General features: G+C 41.8%; 1 protein-coding gene across 7 annotated transcripts in view; it reads right to left on the bottom strand.

Annotated features, from left to right (window-relative positions):
- The window catches only part of HTT (huntingtin), a 212,571-nt gene that overhangs the window by 135,681 nt on the left and 56,329 nt on the right, over positions 1-20,561 (bottom strand). For all 7 annotated transcript variants that reach the window (XR_010601950.1, XM_005304086.5, XM_065598286.1 and 4 more), the window contains 8 exons: positions 19,926-20,044; positions 18,560-18,671; positions 11,053-11,193; positions 6,649-6,807; positions 6,466-6,563; positions 4,199-4,338; positions 3,407-3,470; positions 2,093-2,193 (listed from right to left, as the gene is read on the bottom strand). Coding sequence is in view for 6 of the 7 variants with exons in the window: in XM_005304086.5 (XP_005304143.1) it covers positions 2,093-2,193; positions 3,407-3,470; positions 4,199-4,338; positions 6,466-6,563; positions 6,649-6,807; positions 11,053-11,193; positions 18,560-18,671; positions 19,926-20,044 (934 nt within the window). In the remaining variant the exon portion in view is untranslated. The remainder of the gene's footprint in view (positions 1-2,092; positions 2,194-3,406; positions 3,471-4,198; positions 4,339-6,465; positions 6,564-6,648; positions 6,808-11,052; positions 11,194-18,559; positions 18,672-19,925; positions 20,045-20,561) is intronic.

Below are 20,561 nucleotides of genomic sequence, written 5' to 3' on the forward strand. Positions count from 1 at the left end.
ATTTAGGGAGAAGTGTCGGTAAATCTGTGCTGATTTTTAAAATTAAAAGTGTTACTCTAAACTCAAACTCACACTTTCTCCTCAAACATTTAACTCAAAGGAACCATTTACATCCTTACTGGAGACTTTAAGACCACCCACTTTTCCAATTTTACCTTTACTCCCACCGTCCTCTATTGTGGCCACTAGCGTTCCAGTAAGGAACACAATAGATTCACTCTGGAAACAAAGTAATTTAAAAATATCTGCAACAGTGATTGGTGCTGAGTAACAATCAACAATTTTCTTCCCCTGCCTCTTTCCCTCTCTAAGATTGATGCCGCTTACAGAGTGAGGACACATGTCGAGATCTTTAGCTTCTGACTCCAAATAATTCATAGAGCGACACATGCACACACTCTGGTGAGTTAACTGACTAATTTTACAATGCTAGAAAAGTTGTAGTGCACTGAAAACTAAATGTTGAGCCAGATTTCGTGTGTAAATTATAATGTTATGTTACAATTCATTTTTGTTAACATAGACGGAATTTAATAGCCCTAGAAAATATAGTTTAGTGACAGGATAACCCATTGACTAATACTTCCAGATTGTTCACCCTAGATTTTGAGGATCAATCTTTTGCAGGCTTGTATAAAACCACTTCAACTTCGGACAACAATTCTTTCCCAATCCCTGCCCTCTCCATTAATATTCTGGCAACTTTCCCATTCAAGACAAAGGCAGAAGAACAGTCTTTTGTGACACTAACTTATGTGCTACACCACTGAATCAGATGTGGACATGGGAGATACTGAAGAGTGGCACCCCAGGGATTCAAGTATCAGGGGGTAGCCATGTTAGTCTGTATCTACAAAAACAACAAGGAGTCTGGTGGCACCTTAAAGACTAACAGATTTATTTGGGTATAAGCTTTTGTGGGTAAAAACCTCACTTCTTCAGATGCACAGAGTGAAAGTTACAGATGCAGGCATTATATACTGACACATGGAGAGAAGGGAGTTACTTCGCAAGTGGAGAACCAGTGTTGTGTTACTCTTTCATTCCCAAATGCCATTCTTGAATATGGTAGCCATACATGGTCTGCTACAGGATTGGCTGCTATGATCCCTTACACAAGACTGAAAAATAAGTACAGTTCCTGAACTCTAGTCCAAGCTTAACCAACTCCCTCCATGTCACTGAATAAATCACAACCTCCTGGAGTCAGTTTCCTCATCTGTGTAGTGAAGATAATACACCTTACTTCTGGGGGAATTCTGTATCATTGTGCAATGCAGAATTTGTGCAGAATTAATGTTCTGCGCAAAATTTCCCTTTTTCCCCCCCTCACAGAAATGGGCTGCTGGCTGCCGCTGAACCGGCAGAGCCCAGCTTCCCAGCTCCAAATAGAAGACACTGCAGCAGGGAGGGGGAGGGAGCTGGAGGGTCTGGCAGTTGCAGTTCCCAGCACGCCCTGAAGGAAGGAAGCGACGTGCAGGAAACGCCATACAAGTCTGGGACCCAGGATCAGGCTGTTTCTCCCTCTGGATCCCCGGGCTCTGGGGGAGGATGGGGTGCAAGTGTCTGGGCTGGGGAGGCACCCCACGGCTGGGCTCGGGGTGGAAGAGGGGATGGGACAGAGAGACAGGAACTGGGTTGTCATAGCAGTTTCTTTAACACTACTCCTGAGGGAATTTTTTTGGGTCTGTAACAATACAGACATACCTATTGACAGGTATTTTCAAATAAATTACCAAAATAATTGAAACTGGTGCGATTATATAGTGTTATTTTGACAAATAAAATGTGCAGAATTTTTTGGCACAGAATTAACACCTCAAGAGTAATACCTCAAAGGGGTATTGTGAAGATTAAATGTTTATGCAATGCTTTGAAAAATGGAAATCACTGTGTGATAATTCAAAACAATAGGTGATTCAGAACTAATGTATTCCTTCCATCACAAGTAGAGTGTGTGTGTGTAGCTATAGATGTACATAAAAACAAGGATTAAAATGTAGAGTGTTAAATAAGTGCTAATATTATTTAGTTGCAGGTACAGGAAGTATTAGGCTAGAATATTATTAAAATCCTTTCTTTTAGCTTATACCTCATCAAAGAAGCTGCAGCTATGTGTCTCACTCTGGGGTCTTCATCACCAAGCAGGTAGATTACAACATTGTTGAGTACTCTGTCCTGAAGTTTTAATAGCTATGGGAATAGATTAGTATAAGCAAAGATGAAACATCATAGCAAGTTTTCATTGCTCTGACCAACTTCACAGATTATTAAAGATGTATTTTGTAGGGTCAACATGTAAAAGTATGATTCCTTTGTAGATAGAAGTACCTAATGTAACAGTTTTACTTCTACATTGCTGAACAAACTGTTTATTTACATATGGAAATAATCTAAACATTATAACTTTTTAAATCATATTATAAAGTTCTCTATTTAAGTAAAAAAGCAACTTTACACCCAGTACTAAGAATTAGGCAATGATTCAGCAAAGCACATGTGTAAATCCTATTGGCTTCTGTAGGTCTTAAGCACCTGATTAATTTTAATCATATACTTAAAGTGTTTTACTGGATCAGTGCCTTAAACGCCAATCATACTGCTTTGATAGAATATGCAAAAGATAGGCTTCTTACCTAAGTTCCCTGTGAACTCCGCGGCCGCATGGCCATTCAGCAGCCTATTTAGCACCGCACAGGCACGCAGGGAACAAGCCTGGGGACCTGCCACAGCTAGGGGAGGGGCACCCCTACCCTGGCCCAAATGTGCCCCAGCCCCCCTGCCCCAGCCCCAATTCTGCCACGGCCAGGGGAGAGGTGCCTATCCTGCAGCCCAGCCCTGGAGCTGCCGCAGCAGGGAGAGGCACCTCTCCCGCCAAGCCCAAGTGCTGCTGCGAGGAGAGAGAGCTGGAGGGAATCCTCTGTCCCCACCACAGCCCTCCTGCACCCCAAACCCCTCATCCCCAGCCCCACCCCAGAGCCCACAGCCCCAGCTGAAGCCCTCACCCCCTGCACCCAACCCTCTGAGCTCCTCATCCTCAGCCCCACCCCAGAGGCCACACCTCTGCCCTGAGCCCCTCATCCCTGGCCCCACCCCCAGCACCCAACCTTCTGCCCCAGCCCTAAGCCCCGCATCCCCAGCCCCACGCCAGAGCCCACACTCCAACGGTGTGCCCCAGCCCTGAGCCACTCATCCCCAGCTCCACCCCAGAGCCCGCATCCCAACCCTCTGCCCAAACCCTGAGCCCCCTCCCACACTCCGAACCCTTCCACACCACCCCCACCACATTAATTTTTTTATGTGCACCAATATGAAGGTGATGTGTCACACATCCCCTCCATATTGGTGCACATAAAATTCATTCCGCACACGGGTGGGAAAAATTAGAGGGAACAATGCTTCTTACCCCAGTATAATGATGAACACCTCTGTGCAAATTGTCTGCTTTTCCTTCCAAAAAGCTGACTAACCTTAATAGATAAAATGGATAAAGACAAACCACGTTACTAACCATCATTAAAGTCACAAGAATTTTTCGTAAGTATTAGACAGTGTAATTAATTTTTAAAAGAATTAAAATTTACTTTTATTAATTATTTAGGCAAAAAGGTCAGAATTAGCACATTTTTGTTAATCTGTTTCAAAAGACAATATATTGAAACAACATTCTAAAGCTTCCAACATGCTCAACTAGGTTCTGGTTGGGGCAATTTTGTATTAATTTATTTTTTAAAATAAGACTTCTATCTCAAAAAGCCTTTGGAGAGTAAGGGAATGTAAAAGCAAGGGCATAAGTGCAGTATTATTTACCCAAACAGTTTTTTGGAATAAGTGAAAAGTGGAAAATAGCTGACAAAAACTAACAGAAGGAAGGAGCTTAAAAATTGTGCTGCATCTAGGACTCCAATAGATTTCACAGGAGTCCCCAGTTATTTTGAACACTGGGCTATATCTATCTGTTTACAGTTTCTTAGATGACAGATTCAAGCAGATTAAAAGAACACACAGAAGTTGCTACTGTGCCCAATCCTGTAAACACTGGTGTTAATGGCAGCTTTCTAGTCAGTCTTGAGGATTTGTTTTATAAGAGGTTCATTAATTTTTCAAACTATTCAAACTTAAATTCACAAGCTAGGTTTCCCATACAAGGTACTGTATGCACAGCTACAACACAACTTAATGAAATATGCACACTTACCGGAAATCTATCTCAGCAAGAGTTTCCAGAAGCTCTGTCCTTACTAGCCAATAAGAACTATTCTTCAGAGTAAGGAGGTCGATGATTAACTGTAAACCTAGTTCACTATAACTGCTACTGCACAAGTTCATGATGCAATGCTAAAAAGGTAGAGAGACAAGTTTTTAATTATTATGCTACCTTTTATTGATTTACAGAGCGTCTCTTCTTGCACCAACTCCATGCTTACACATATAAAAACCTAAAACCAACCTATTGCAGGGGCCAAAGCAGAGAAACTCTAGAGCACCTCTACAGGGGCTCGGCACTGAGCTTAGGGAGCTGCTAGGAAAGTCTGAAGGCTCCAAACTCTGGCAAGAGACCTCAAGACTCAGCAAGACAGCACCTGAGGGGCCACGATCTATAGGGCTTGAGGGATGCTTGAAGGATACCTCTAACTACTCAAAAACCTCTTCCCTAGTGAAGTGACTCCTACCGGGGGGAAAGAAGCAATATTAAATTTAAATGTCAAAGCAAAAGACTGAGTCATACCTCCTTGGTTTTATCCCCAATTCTGTGCTGGCTCACTATGTGTTCTTGGGCAAGTCATGTAACCTTTCTGGATTCTTCTACCTCTATGCCTCATTTTACCTTTCTACAAAAGTAATATACTTCTCTCTGAGAATGAATAGCTGTAAAGTGCTTTGAATTACTTATGCTGAAGGGGACTAAGTGTTATAATCGTAGAATATGCTTAATTGAGGACTACCCAAATTGCTTAATTGAGGACTACCCAAATTTAAGTGTCCAAAGTCACATCCAGCAACCCCTACACCTCCCTACATTTTCCAAAATTTTAAAAGGCTCTACACCACACTTTGAGCAACAATTGCCTAAATTTAAAATGGGGAATGCCACTAAAAAATGGAATGAATTTTAAGTGCAACCACCTCATATGTACACACATAAAATCATCATGGATTACAGGGTAAAGAGCCCAGCTTCCATAAAATGTGAACTTTTTCACACATTTAAACGACTACATTTCATTGACAGGAGTTCCTCTCCTCCAATTCCATTCCAGACCCTCTTCAATTCGGCTTCTTGTGTTCCAATTAAACTGCTCTCGCCAAAGTCTAATGACCTCTGCTTAGCCAAAGCTCCGAATCAGTATTCCAACCTCATCTTCCTTGACCTGTCAGCCACCTTCAACACAGGGAACCATATTCCTATTCTTGAAATCTTGTCTCCCTTGGCTTCTGCCCTCTCCTGATTCTCCTACCTCTCAAATCATTCCATCAGTGCCCTACTCAACTTTCTGTGAGGGTTCCACAGACTCTTTGGTCTCCTCCTCTTCTCCTTCCCCATCTTATCTCTAGGTAATGAGACCCACAAACACAAATTCAACTACCATCTCTATGCTGACAACTTAGAAATCTACCACTATTCCAGACCTGTCTCCTTCTGTCTAACCTAAAAATTTCTGCTTGTCTCTGATGTTTCTTCATGGGTGTGTAGCCATCAACTCAAGCTCAACATGGTTTAAACAGAGCTCTTAATCTTTCCCCACAAGCTTGGGCATTCTCTCTCTCTCTCGCTAGGTCCCCACATCCAGGGTATGTATAAATCTTGCAGAATCTTCTACATAACATCTTTAAGATGGGACCTGTCCTATCCAACACAGCTAAAACTCTGCTCGCATCTCAATTACTGCAATTTCACTGGCCCTGACAAATGCAATCTTGTGCCACTTATATTCATTCAGAATGCTGCTGCAAAGTTCATTCTCCTGACTTGCCACTTTAACCATATCACCCCTCTCTTCTAATCCCTAAAATGGCTTCCCCCTTTTTAGTGTATCAAATATAAATTGTTTGTCTTCCAAGGCTCTCCACAATCTTTCTTTCACTACCAAAATGTTAACTCCCACCTATTATCAACCAACCAACATCAGCCTCCACTGCCCACTTACTAAAAACTTTTCTCATGCTAGGGAGCAGCTCCCAGTGAACCCCTACAAAGTGCTCTCGTTATCCTCAAATTGGAGAATGGTTAGGCCACTAGGTGCATTAATAACTACTGCCCATCATGCTAATCAAAATTATCTAATTTCCTTGAATTCTTCCATCAGTCGGTATTTGTCTCCTCTCATACTTTGACTGTATGCTCTTTGGGGCTGGGACCATCTTTTTATTCTGTGATTTTTCAGCACCTAGCACAATAGAGCCCTAGTCCATGACAAGGGCTCTATGGTAATATAAGCAAAAAACAATAGAAATTTTGCTTACCCTCACAGCTGCGCAAGCCAGTTTGCATGTAACGGAGGATTCATCTTTCAGAGTTTTCTGTAAGAGAGGTATACAGTCTACCAGAGAAAAGAGATTTCCTGAAAGAAAGAATAATGAAACAATAAGGGCAAAGTTTTCACTACATGCACCAAAACAACCCCCTCAAAATAACGCAACTGTTACCTGTTGAACTTCTGACATTTGCTAGCCAGTTTTCCACATCAAAACGTGATTTATTGAGAATGGAGTAGACAATGGTTCCACAAAGAATGGCAGTAGCTCCTCTAATCTGGGGATCTCCATGATCAATATAGTTCAAAACATCAGATACATACTGCTCTTCTGAGAAAATAAGTTACAACTACTTTATTTTAAAAATACTAATTCTAGGATTTAACAAGTCTTCTATTGACATTTCATTCCTTACAACAAATGTAAAATAGACTGCAGTAAATCAGTTATAATAAACGAGGCACAAAGTTTCATCAAAAACATATAAAATGAAAGCATGTTACTATTTTCTATCATCCAAGCATTCACTAAATTCATAATGAAGCAGCACTTTTGGAATGATACTTGCGGCCCAATTAATATCTAACATAGTATAGAACAGGTAATGCATTAGAAGACCACTCAAACAATTTATTCCATTACTGGGAATCTTTAAATCAAGATGGCGGGAGGGATAGCTCAGTGGTTTGAGCATTGGCCTGCTAAACCCAGGGTTGTGAGTTCAATCCTTGAGTATCAGAAGGGTAGCCGTGTTAGTCTGAATCTGTAAAAAGCAACAGAGGGTCCTGTGGCACCTTTGAGACTAACAGAAGTACTGGGAGCATAAGCTTTCGTGGGTAAGAACCTCACTTCTTCAGATGCAAGAACCTCACTTGCATCTGAAGAAGTGAGGTTCTTACCCACGAAAGCTTATGCTCCCAGTACTTCTGTTAGTCTCAAAGGTGCCACAGGACCCTCTGTTCCAATCCTTGAGGGGGCCACTTGGGGATCTGGGGCAAAATCAGTACTTGGTCCTGCTAGTGAAGGCAGGGGGATGGACTCGATGACCTTTCAAGGTCCCTTCCAGTTCTAGGAGATGGGATTTCTCCATTATTATTGGGTGTTTTTTTTAAAGAAAATATTATATACCTCTACCCCGATATAACGCGATCCGATATAACACGAATTCGGATATAACGCGGTAAAGCAGCGCTCCGGGGGGGGGGGGGGCGGGGATAGGCGCTCCGGCGGATCAAAGCAAGTTCGATATAACGCGGTAAGATTTTTGGCTCCCAAGGACAGCGTTATATCGGGGTAGAGGTGTATATATAAAATATATAAAAATCTAGTTCAACTAGAAGTTATTGGATATGATACAAAAATTACTTGGTTAAGTTCTATGCTCTGCATTATGCAGGAGGTCAGACTAAATGGTCATAATGGGCCCCTCAGACCTTTAAATCTATGAATATTTTGTCCTTGCAGGATCCAATAAGTCTTCTCCGTCTCTAAGCCCAATCCTATAATATTCTAGCATAGTTGCAAAAATTACAACCACCAATCCCTCAAAGGACTGCATTAACAGGCTACATTAACAATAATGTGTTAACCCTCCGAGTGCTAGTACATCATTTAGCAGCAAGGGATTCCCTGGGAAATATCCCTCCCTCTTCCACCCTCTAACTTCACCACCTCAACCAAGCTGCTATTTAGAAATCCACTACCCAACTACAAGATACCTAAAAAGCACCAATCTGTATTTTTTTAAGATGATAAAAATCTGAAAGAAAATCTCTACACTATTTATATTCAACTTAAAAAAAAAATCATATGTGTAAGTTTCAGGTCATTGTGATTTAAAGATAAATTAGAAAGCCCTTTAGTGAGCAAATGAAGATATTTGGTTAGATTATTGCTAATACCATAAATTAAAGAAACCAAGGAGGGTTCAAAGCCCTTTTTGAGAGCAGCCTCCATTTTTCTATCTGCGGGCTCTTCAGGGAAGAACTCACCTTCTGAGGGAATCACCTTATCCCTGGAGAGGGACACAACAGCGACATCAACATACAGCCCTTTGGTTCCTGAATGTTATCTCTAAGGTGCCACAAGTCCTCCTGTTCTTGTTAACATGCTCGCCCTTATCAGGCTTGTTTCACTCATCCCTAATCACTTCCTCAAAGGAGGAGCAAAGGGGTACTGCAGCATCAGGGGAGGATTTTGAAACAGAGAAATTTACTCTGAGGCTTACTCACTGGAGCCTACTCAGATTTCAGAGCCAGACAGCTCATCTTCCCCAGTGGAGGAGAGCGAGGAGAGAAGGAAGACTCCCCTCTCCTGCATATTTGGTGCTTTGTCTTTCCCACTTTAGCTTTTCACATTTTTTTTAAAAACCTTTTTGCACACTTTGAGAGCGCAGAAGTTCTACTGCAGCTTTGGTGAGGCCTTTTGCGGCTTGCCTTTCTTAGGGCCTGGAACCCTCTTCAGCGGTCTGTCTCAGAACCCTCGCCCACAGGGTCCCAGGGGGAGGGAAGGAATTCATTGTCAGAGTCTTCCTGGTTGGAAGGAGGGAAGGGGCTGATTAGAAACACAGCTTCTTTCCTCAGGGTGCTCAGAACCCACTTTAAGACTTGGATTTATGGCCCCACCGGCTTCCCTTCTTTCTTCTGCAGAGGTCCCCTAGGACTTAATCCCTGAGTCAAGTGGTCAGGGTCCTTGCTTTTGGAACCTCTTCCTGCTCTGCACTGGGGTTCCTGATCCATTTTTCTCCAGTTGGAGTTACAGCTGCCTCAGTGGGCAGGGACCTATCCAACTCATTGCCCCAAGACCTAACAGAGTTAGGGGTGGAAGGCTGGGTGCAGGCTGAGCACAACTTTCCATCTGCTGAGCCTGGGAAGGCTACCTCACATACAGAGCACTGCCTGGATTTGCTCCAGTGCTTTCTTTGCTGCACTACCATGCCTGTAAGGGGCAGAGGAGACTTCACAGAGATGCTGCAGTGGAGGCTCAAGGAGGACTGAACCCCTAAGGGGTTAACCAACCCAAGGAGGAGGAGGAATAGCTCTCCACTACCCAAAAAACTGGGCAGTAAAGTTAAAATAGAAGGAATAAGGGAGGCAGCAAAACAAACACCATTGTCTGCTGCTGCAGAGACAGACAATCTGGCAGTAAGCAGGAGCAGAGGCCATGTGACCAGACCACACAGCACCAGAACACTGACCCGCCTCCGTTAGCTACAGATAGAGGAGCGCAGTCCAGATACCCAGACCTGTGAGAGACAGACTGCAGAAACAAACTTTTCAAAAAATACAAATACCACAATTATGATCTAGTCTGACCTTCTACATAACAGAGGCCATAGCATTTCACCCAACTCCTGCATCAAACCCCTGACTTCTGGCTGGCTAGAAAGACATCCTATCATGGATTAAAACTTCAAGTGGAGCAGAATCCACGACGTCCCTAAGTCATTCCACTGATTAATTACACCATTAAAAATTTGTATCCTATATTCTGTCTGAATTTGTGTAGCCTCAACTTTCAGCCATTGGCTCTGGTTATGCTTTTGTCTCCCAGATTAAAAAGTCCAAAATCAGCATCAGAAATCTTTTCCCCCATGTAGGTACTTAGACTATGATCATATCACCTAACTCTTAAACTCCTCTTTGATAAACTAAAGAGATTGAGCTTAAGTCTTTCACTATAAGGCACGTTTTCCAGATCTCACATATTTCTTGTAGGTCTTTTCTGATCCCTTTCTAATTTTTCAGCATCCTTTCTTAAAGTGTAGGTACCCAAAACTGGAGATAGCATTTTAAGTAATGGTCTCATTAACGCTGCATACAGAGGTAATACCATTTCATATTCACATTTATACATCAACGGGTAGCATCAGCCCTCTTAGCCACTGCATCTTACTGGGAGCTCATTTTAAACTGGTTATCAACCAAGACCCCTAACTTCTTCGCAGAGTCACTATTTTTGCAGGATACAGTCCTCCATCCTAAGTCTGATCTATATTCTTTGTTCCTAGACATATAATTTTGCATTGGGTGTAGTAAAGGTGAGATCTAAAACAGGATTCCTAAAGTGTAACACTTAGCCTTGGTTGACGCTTAGAAAAATTAAAAGCTGTTAAAAACCCTAGAACATTTGTAGAACACTCTGCATCCACACAGACACACCAAATGGTTTACAAACAGTTGTGAAAGGGGCTAATCATTTAGAACAGATTACCATTAGCATATTTAAAACTGGTTAAACTAATTGGTTCAGTGCCAGCATAGCTGCAGACAAGCAAAAATGATTTCATTAGTTCTCCTGCTACTATCCCATAGTGCACTGGTACTGCTGCAAATTCTCGGTGTCCATTGCTTCTCATAGCCAAGTGGGAAATGTGGGCATTGTAACTGAAATAGTTTAAGACAGCACTAGTGTGCACTTAATAGAGTAATACTTAAACTGATGTGACATGGCTAGTATACGTGAGCTCTGTGTACACAAAAGAACTGAACTGGACATTGAATTATGTTTTCAAAAGTCAACAAGTTAAAATGTTTCACAAAAGAGTAGGGAACTATAATGTAAACCTCAACATACCATACTCTTCTCCCATGGTTTCAAGAGGTGTCTTATACAGTTTGCTGAAGAAAGATTCAGGATGAAGGGCAACAGCTGCTCCAACACAACTTACTGCCAATGCTTTTACACTGACCCTCACATCCCTATCAGGAACTAAAGCTGTAAAAAAGAAAAAAAAGAAAAATGCTGAACATAAGTAACTACTTTCAATTGTTAAAGAGCAAAAGCATACAAAATTAATATCCTGTTACAACTTAACCTGGATAAATATTTTTGACAAGGTATTAATGCAGACCCAATAATTGCATCTAGTTATTAGAATCATTTATATAGCACCTTCCTCCTAAAAAATTTCCAATTGATAAACATTGGCTTTCTCCATTCACTGAGAATGTGGTAGCTACATTAGAAGTGCACAATATTACATAGTTTAGGACAGGAAAGAATATATCAATTCCTAGTGTGACATGCTTATCTAAGTTTGAAAACTACAGCTATCCCCACTGCAGAAGCAGACAAAATCCACGTAAAAAGAAGGGATGGGCATACTGAGCCAGAAAGTGTTTTTGAAAATAGCTCCCTGACATTTTATTGCAGCATGGTGATTCCAAAGGCAAAATAATTGCTGTTTCAAAATACAGTATTCTAGATTATCTAAACTGTGTTAATTTGTACAGGAAATTAAGAAACCCATAAGAATTTTTACTAAAGGCATAAAAATGAAAGAATGTCTGCTTGTCACCCAAGCCTATAATCTTGGCACCATCTCTCTTTAGGTGCTCCCATCCAGTCTATATCTAAATACTGCTGATTCTTTCTGCGCAACTTCTCTAAAATACGGCCTCTCTTATCCAGCCATGCAATTAAAACGCTAGTCAAAGCTCTCATCTCGCCTCTGGCCTTGACAAATGCAATCTTACTCCACTCATATCCATTCAGAATGCTGCCGCAAAGATCCTTTTCCTAGACCAGGGTAGGCAACTTTTCAGAAGTGGTGTGCCGAGTCTTCATTTATTCACTCTAATTTAAGGTTTCGCGTGCCACTAATTTTAACGTTTTTAGAAGGTCTCTTTCTAGAAGTCTATAATATATAACTAAACTATTGTTGTATGTAAAGTAAATAAGGGTTTTTAAATGTTTAAGAAGCTTCATTTAAAATTAAATTAAAATGAGAGCCCCCCAGATCGGTGGCCAGGACCCGGGCAGTGTGAGTGCCACTGCAAATCAGCTCGCATGCCGCCTTCAGCACACGTGCCATAGGTTGCCTACCCCTGTCCTAGACTGTTCGCTTTGATCACGTCACCCCTCTTTGAATCCCTTCATTAGCTCTCTTCTCCATCTCCTCAAACATTAACTGTTTTAATTCACTTTCAAGGCCTTCCACTATCAATATACACACTACCTATCATCTCTTACTTGCTGTCGATGCTCACTTTCGATCAGCTCATGATGCCAGCCTGTACTGTTCACTTGTTAAATTTTCAAACAACCACTGCTGTGCTTTCTCCCATGCTGCTCTACACACTTGGGAGTTGCTTCCCATAAGCATCTGCAAAGCTACCTCATTACCCACCTCAAAACTCTCCTTTCCCGTGATGTCTCCAAAAACTTGACAATGGTTAGGTTTGTTACCAGGGACCACTTGTGCGCAGGGACCACAACATGTCATGCTGACAAGTTTTATCTCAACTTTTCCTAGTACTTCCCCGTCAGTCTGTATCCATCTGGTATCTCTTGTCATATATTTAATGTGTAAGCTCATTGGGGCAGGGACTGCCATTTTGTTCTGAGTTAGTGCAGTACCCAATGAAGTCCTGGTCCATAACTAGGGCTCCTAAGTGCTATGGTAATAAGCAAATGTGGGTGAGGAAAGATTCCTTTTGCCTTTGTTAGTATTCTTACATTTCAAGGTCAAGCTGACAAGAGCTCAAGAATGAGGAAAAACAAGTCAGTCACTCAGGTCTAACACAGCCACATCTAACTGAAACTGTAAGGAAAATTTCCACTGGGCAGAAATTATTTACCCAAATTGGAATGTGAGTGGGACAGTGAGGCTGAGAAACTTTCCTACCCTTGCAGAAGTGCTACAGAGGTTTTACTATCCATAAATAATCAGTAATTGTGTGTTACATCTCATCTGAAAGTGGGCACCTCTAAAAACATCCCTCATAGAATGTCGGGGTATAGTTATAGGTTCTGACAGAGAGCAGAGTGGCACTAGTGATTATTAATAAGGCTAAGATTTTATCACAGATACTTTTAGTAAAAGTCACGGACAGGTCACGGACAATAAAGAAAAATCCATGGAAGTCCGTGACCTGTCCCTGACTTTTACTAAAAATATCCATGATAAAAGGGGAAGGGGCTGGGCAGATGCTGGGTGGCTGGGAGCTTCAGGCTCCCACACCACCACCAGCTGCAGGGTTCCCCTACCCCCCGCGGTGGCAGGGAGCTGCTGGGGTCCACCTATGACCAGCAGCAGCAGCTGCCAGCAGCTGGGGAACCGCAGAGGTCCCCCATTCTGCCACTGGCAGCCGCGGAGCTGCTGGTCCCCCATGCCGCTGCCAGGGAACTGCGGGGTCCACTGCCTGCCCACGGCAGCTGGGAGCTTGGGGGCCCCGTTGCCTTAGGTGGCGGGGTACCTCACAGCTCCCTGTCACTGCGAGAGGCTGCTGGACCCTGCAGCTCCCAGCCACCAGGGCTGAAGTCACGGAGGTCTTTGGAAGTCACGGGTTCTGTGACTCCCATGACTAAATTGTAGCCTAAATTATTAACGTTTATAGCCACAACTAGATTATAAGCTTTTCAGGGCAGGAGCTAGGTCTTATTTCTGGAGTCCATAGGATGCTCAAGAACAAAATGAAAATAAGGTATCCCTCATGAACCAGTTCCTCCCAGGCAGAGCACAGGAGGAAGGTCTGGGTTTAGTTTTTTAAGGGCAAAGGTATGGAAATCAAGAGCCTGGGAAATAGTATTTAGATTTGCCAAAAACAGTGTGCGACTTTGGGTGAATAACTTCAGCCTCATATCACTCTTTTGAGGTAAATATGCTGATTTCACAGATGCATAAACTGTTCGTTTATTTGTAAAGTGCTTTGATATCTTGAGAGGAAATTTGCTATAAATCAGGGATAGGCAACCTATAGCACATGTGCCAAAGGCAGCACACAAGCTGATTTTCAGAGGCATTCACACTGTCCGGGTCCTGGCCACCGGTCCGGCGGGCTCTGCATTTTAATTTAATTTTAAATGAAGCTTCTTAAACATTAAAAACCTTATTTACTTTACATAAAACAATAGTTTAGTTATATATTATAGGCTTATAGAAAGAGGCCTTCTAAAAATGTTAAAATGTATTACTGGGACGAGAAACCTTAATTATGAGTGAATAAATGAAGACTCGGCACACCACTTTCTGAAAGGTTGCCGACCCCTGCTATAAATTATAAACACCACCTCCAAGAGCACCCTAGGTTTTCCTTGAAGACTTCCCCTTCCAGTCTCCCCACTAAGCTTATAAGAGAACTTATGGGGGGGGGGGGGGGGGAGGGACCCACCACAATGGCCACTATTGCTGAGAGACTTTATAAGAGAGATTCCTTGGCAGCAACCATTCAACCCCAATTATGGTGTTAATTTAAACAGTAAGGATAGGCCAGTGCTTAGGGCATCAGCCTAAGACTTTGAAAATGTGGGTTCAATTCCCTACTCTGCCACAGGCTTCCTATGGGACCTTGACAAGTCACTTAAGACTGAATGCATCAAAGGAGTCTGGGTTCTTAGAAAAAAAAAAAATCACAGAAACCACAATGTGATCCACAAAGCCTGAGTTAGGTGCCCAGGCTCCCTATACAGTGAATGGCAAGATATAGGCTCCTAAGATTGCAATTCATAAAAGCGAGCATGCTAGGTGGCTCCCCGCCTAAGCTACCCAATAGGAGATGCTGAGGAAAGGGGAATGTGCTAAACTCCATTCCTCTCTCAGAAATGGGCACCTGACTGCAGAGGCGCACCTGTTTCTGCTTCATAATTCACAGCCAGGAACCTTCTTTAAAATTAGATGCCTATGCCATTTTACATTGTGATGGTGCCCACACACCTGGTAACTTTCCCCCCAGTGGTTAGCACTCACTTGTGATGTGGGAGACCCAGGCTTAAGTCTCTCCTCAGGCAAAGAGGGGAGAAAGCATTTGAACTGGGGTCTCCCACACCTTTCAGAACCAGTGCTCTAACCCAGCGTTTCTCAAATGCGGCCACCAAGGGCTTCTCTTGCGGCCACAGCCTCCTGGACAGTGATTGGGGGCCGCCCAGAGGTGTTGGGTCATCACCCCTCTGGAAGCACAAATGCCAGAGGAGCAGACAGCTGGTGTGAGTTCCCCCACCTTCCTGGGGGTGGTGGAGCTCAAGGCTTCAGCGCTGGGGTGGTGGGAGGCAGGCTCCAGCCATTCAGCGGCAGGCTCTGGACATGGGCACTGGCTGTGTGGCGGCAGGTTCTGGCCGCGGGCTCCATCCCTCAGCCGTAGGACCCAGCAGGCTCCATCCCCTGGTCCCTCACCCATCCACCCTATCACCCTTGGTCCCCGCTGTCTCCCTACCCATCAGACCAAGACTTAATTTGTCTCGTGGCTTGACAGGCCTGAATAAGTCAGCTGTGAAAAGTGATATTTGTATGTTTGTTAATATCATTTTTCACTGACTCCCAGCTAGCTAGCAAGTCTGCTGCTGTGAAAAGTGATATCAACAAACATCATTGTTCACAGAAGCAGGCTTACTAGCTAGCAAATCTAAAAAAATCCAAAACCAAACAAGCAAAGAAACAACAACAAAAGACAAGAACATGCAAAGCACCTTATTTGTGTCTCTTTTCTGTTTAGGTCCAGTAAAGAATAGACACAACTGTCCATTATTTTTATTACTGAAACTGCAAAAAAATCCACAACCCTACATAAATAAATTACTATGATTTGGACATGAACATGTGCATATTTATTTGTTTTTCCTAAAGTTAAGTATTTTAGGAAAAAGTGTCATAGCGGCCACCAGCAAGAGTTGGTGGCCACACTCTGAGGCCACCAAAAAATTTGTTGTGAGAACCCCTGCTCTAAGCAGTGCTCTACCTATGGGATATTCTGATGTGGAACTCCCTCTGTCTCTCCTGTTGAAGCTGTTCCACTCTGCATAATGAAAGAGTGACTAGAGTAAGGGGACTGGACCCAGGGTCTCCCACTTCCCCAGGGAGTGCCCTAACCACTGGACTAGAGTGTCACTCTCTCCTCCAACAACTGTTCCACTTTGGATAAATAGTCACTGGGCCAGAGAGGTATAACATGTTATCCAGAATGTTATCTAGAATCGGGGGGAGGGATAGCTCAGTGGTTTGAGCATTGCCTGCTAAACCCAGGGTTGTGAGTTCAATCCTTGAGGGGGCCACTTAGGGAATCTGGGGCAAAATCAGTACTTGGTCCTGCTAGTGAAGGCAAGGGGCTGGACTCGATGACCTTTCAAGGTCCCTTCCAGTTCTAGGAGATGGGATATCTCCATTATTATAAATTATATTATTATTATAAATGTAGAGAGACTCCGTACACCCTAAAAATTCCTTATGTTCTTTGACCTACTGCAGCAGAGTGCACTATGGCACTTTATTGCATGGTAGCAGGATCTACATGGCTAGTGAGTGTGCAACAGGATGTAGCACCATAGATTTACACTCTGACTTATCAACACTGGACAAGCCCAGAGAACAACTGATGAAAAGTACTCGAAGAGTTAGGTATTATTATATAAACATGCTGGTATGCAACAAGATGTTATCTAGAATTTGAACCAAAGAGACACGTTTCAAAACAGAAATATCTATATTTGCTAAAGAAAAATGACAATCTCTTAAATGGGGAATGTCATCTTAAAACCTAATCCATTTTAAAAATGGAGTTAAAATTAATTTCATGTATTATACCTGCCTAAGTCTCCACTTCAATTTTTGCAGAAATTACATTTAGTGTTTTTAAAAATGTTTCTTCCCCCACTGCAGCATGGAAGATCCACACAGAGAAAACAGCCAAACTAATTATACACAAAATGCTATCAACTGCACAAATGAAGGAAGGAGAGTCTAAGGTTGGAATGCTAGCCTGGGACTTAAGAGACCCCTCTTCAGTTTCCTGCATAACCTTGGGCAGTCATTTAATCTCTCTGTACCTAAGTTTCTCATCTGTAAATGGAGATAATAGTACTTTCTTACCTCAAAAGGGCGTGGAGAGGACAAAAAAAAAGTTTCTGAGACACTCAGATGCTATATGGTAATGGGGGACCACATAAGTATCCAAAATAGAGAAAAGTGGGGAAAAAAGAAAATAAAAAGGAAAATCTCATATTTCAATTATAAACTTGGGTATCCCTATGTAACATTCATTGATAAAGAATTTTCAGAGAAAAGTGTGTTCTATTTAAGTTGTATCCCTTTAAGATAGGGTTTTTACAAGCTTCATATAATGTGGACCACATCTTGAGAGATTTCCCTCCCATGCAGTTACACAGCTTCCCTGTAAAAACAGCAGCAATTGCTTAAATGGAAAATTTCAAGTATTTCTATTTTTAACTGTAAAATACAGTGTCTGGTCCTTTTCAAAAGACATATACTGTTCCTTTTAGCGCCTTACAGACAGGAAGGAAAGGGAACTAACAGTCGTCCATCTCCCTGTTCCCCTGCACATGCTATTCTCCCAACCCCCCCCCCCCCCCCCCAATCTGGTCCCCTAACACTCCTCAGGCTTTCTGGTCCTTCTTTCTCCCTGAATTTGCTTCCTGGTTCTCTTCTGTGTAGGATATGCTACCAAACCACCTAGTCTCTTTTCCATTTGCTCCTATGGACACACTGCCTGGCTAGTGGCTCTGATCTTGTAAGTAGTCCTTCCCTCCTTCCTGCTGGTGGCTTCACTGATAGGCAGTTCCACTCCTGCTGATGGCTCTGGTACAAGACAGAAAAACCCATTTCCTCCACTTATGCAGCAGCAGTTTAAGCAAGCTCCACCTCCTTGTTTCTAGCTGCTTTTACTGGTATCCCAGGCTTAACTATGCTATACAAAACCTAGACACTCATGTAAACCACTGGTAAAATGGAGGAGCTGCTGGCATTATCATGTGATCTGCCAGCTCCCCACGGATTAGAATTAGAGAATTGCCATCTTAAGGAGTTAAAAAAAGTTATCTGGTTATTTTACCATTTAAAACATCCTTTAAATAACTTTTTTTAAAATAACTTAATATTTGACTAGCAAGTTTACAGTAATATAATAATTTCATCAGGAAGGAGCAGGTCAAAACTAGGTTCAGCAATTACGAAAGAGGCTATAAATCCTTTTAAAGCTCTTTACAAGCTGTTGTCATACTTTAAAGTCCTGTCACGAAAAAAACAATACGCTCAGTCAATGAAGAGCTGTCACACAACTAGATAAAGTGATCACACTTTGTTTTGTATATTGAGGCAGACAATAAGCCATCACTGTTTTTGACAGCAACTTACCACCTTTCTCCCCAGTAAGCAGAAAAGAAGCAGATAGGAGACGAACACAGTGAACCAGAGGAGCAGAATTTCCATCTGTGTAGTGACCTATATCTCCCTTTATTCTGGAAGGCTGTTACAAAAAGCAAATCACAGGTCTTATGATTTTTTTTAATTTAAACTTAATCTTAAAAGCATACATAAGAGGGAACACAATTTAGAAACATTAAGTAATAAACAAGGATCCTAGAAATCTATTTGCCAGGGAAAAACACAGAATCTGCATTTGCAGAGAATCTTTAGTTTTTATATTTTTTGAAAAAAAATAGAATCATACACAGTAGCATAACAGGGGAAATGGGCGGGGCTTGGGCTGCCAGCTTAAAAATTATGAATATATCAATTAAACAGTGTGTTCAAGTGATACCTATTTATATTGTGGCTATGGAAATTAAAGATCATCATTTTATTTTAAATGTGGAAAAACAGATTTTATGGGAGGAGGGGGTTAATCTGAGATTTTTTTTTTTTTTTTTAAATCACGAAAAACTAGGATCCCTGGTAGTAAATCAGAGGCACATTAAATACATCTTCTGTGAGAATGCCCTAAAACCAAATATTTTTGCAAAGATGCCACCACCAGCACTATAATTGTTCTAATTTCACCATAAAAACTATAATATGACAGTTCTGGTAGATTGTTATTTATCTAGACTTGCTGTTTGACAAAAGACTGTTCATGAAGCTCCTTCAATTACAAAGTTATGCTCTCTGGAAGCATAATATGGAAAGCTCAAGAATAACATCCTTCTGGAAGTTGCCAAATTTATTAGCTTAAACAGTATGATAGAGAATCTGGCATACCTTTTCAGTGTTGGGGATTAAAAAAAAATTTTTTTTTCTATATAAAACTCATTGCATTCAACTTGAACTCCTTGGAAGTTCTTTGCTGTATTTGTTCATCGCAGATGGTGGTCAGTTCAATGATATTTGAGCAGCAGATGAAAAATTCATTACATGTCCCTTCGCTACTCTTCATGCACACAGCAAAGGGGAGTTCTTTTTCTCTCTGCAGTTCTGACACCCTTAATTGCATGACTTGTCTATTTATGTTTGCCTAATAGTATACCGTCTTTTGTTTATGTAAGTTTTCAAGATAGTGTATTTATGTGATCTAGGAAGTTTTAATTACAAGTTAGAATGTTGATGACTGGAATGTACTTTTTTTAAGCTGGAACATATACTGTAAAGTACACCTACTATTGTACAGATTACCAAATTATCTGCTTATAAAGCAGAATTCCATTAGTTGTTTCATGTATGCTGGTTTTGAAAATTTAACAAACACCTAACTTAAAAACCCACCTCGAGTGAGAGAATGTCTTACCTTAATCTCATGATCAACAGATTCTACTGCTTCTTCTTTTGCCATGAATCTATCTACACTGCTGTCAGAAGGCTGCCTGCTATGGCCCATGTTTTTCAATAAGTGTGGTTGCTGAAGGGCTTCAGAAAAAAGCAATACATAGCACATTATTTAAGATGTAAATTAAGCTAAATGCAGATCACACACTTTTAACTGAAGTTTATTACAAGACAGTTAAAAAAAGTAGCCTAGAACTAACAAGTAAAATGATTTGTTAAAGAAATGAAAATAGGAAAGATTCATCTTATACATTCATCTTATTCATCAGAATGTTGTTATATTTGTTTCTGGTAGACATAAAATAGATAATCAGTCTTGCTGGAAATCAGATTCATAGATTCTAGGACTGGAAGGGACCTCGAGAGGTCATCGAGTCCAGTCCCCTGCCCTCATGGCAGGACCAAATACTGTCTAGACCATCCATGATAGACATTATCTAACCTACTCTTAAATATCTCCAGAGATGGAGATTCCACAACCTCCCTAGGCAATTTATTCCAGTGTTTAACCACCCTGACAGTTAGGAACTTTTTCCTAATATCCCTTGCTGCAGTTTAAGCCCATTGCTTCTTGTTCTATCCTTAGAGGCTAAGGTGA

This window comes from Chrysemys picta, chromosome 5 (assembly GCF_011386835.1).
Source record: "Chrysemys picta bellii isolate R12L10 chromosome 5, ASM1138683v2, whole genome shotgun sequence".
NCBI classification, from domain to species: domain Eukaryota; kingdom Metazoa; phylum Chordata; order Testudines; family Emydidae; genus Chrysemys; species Chrysemys picta.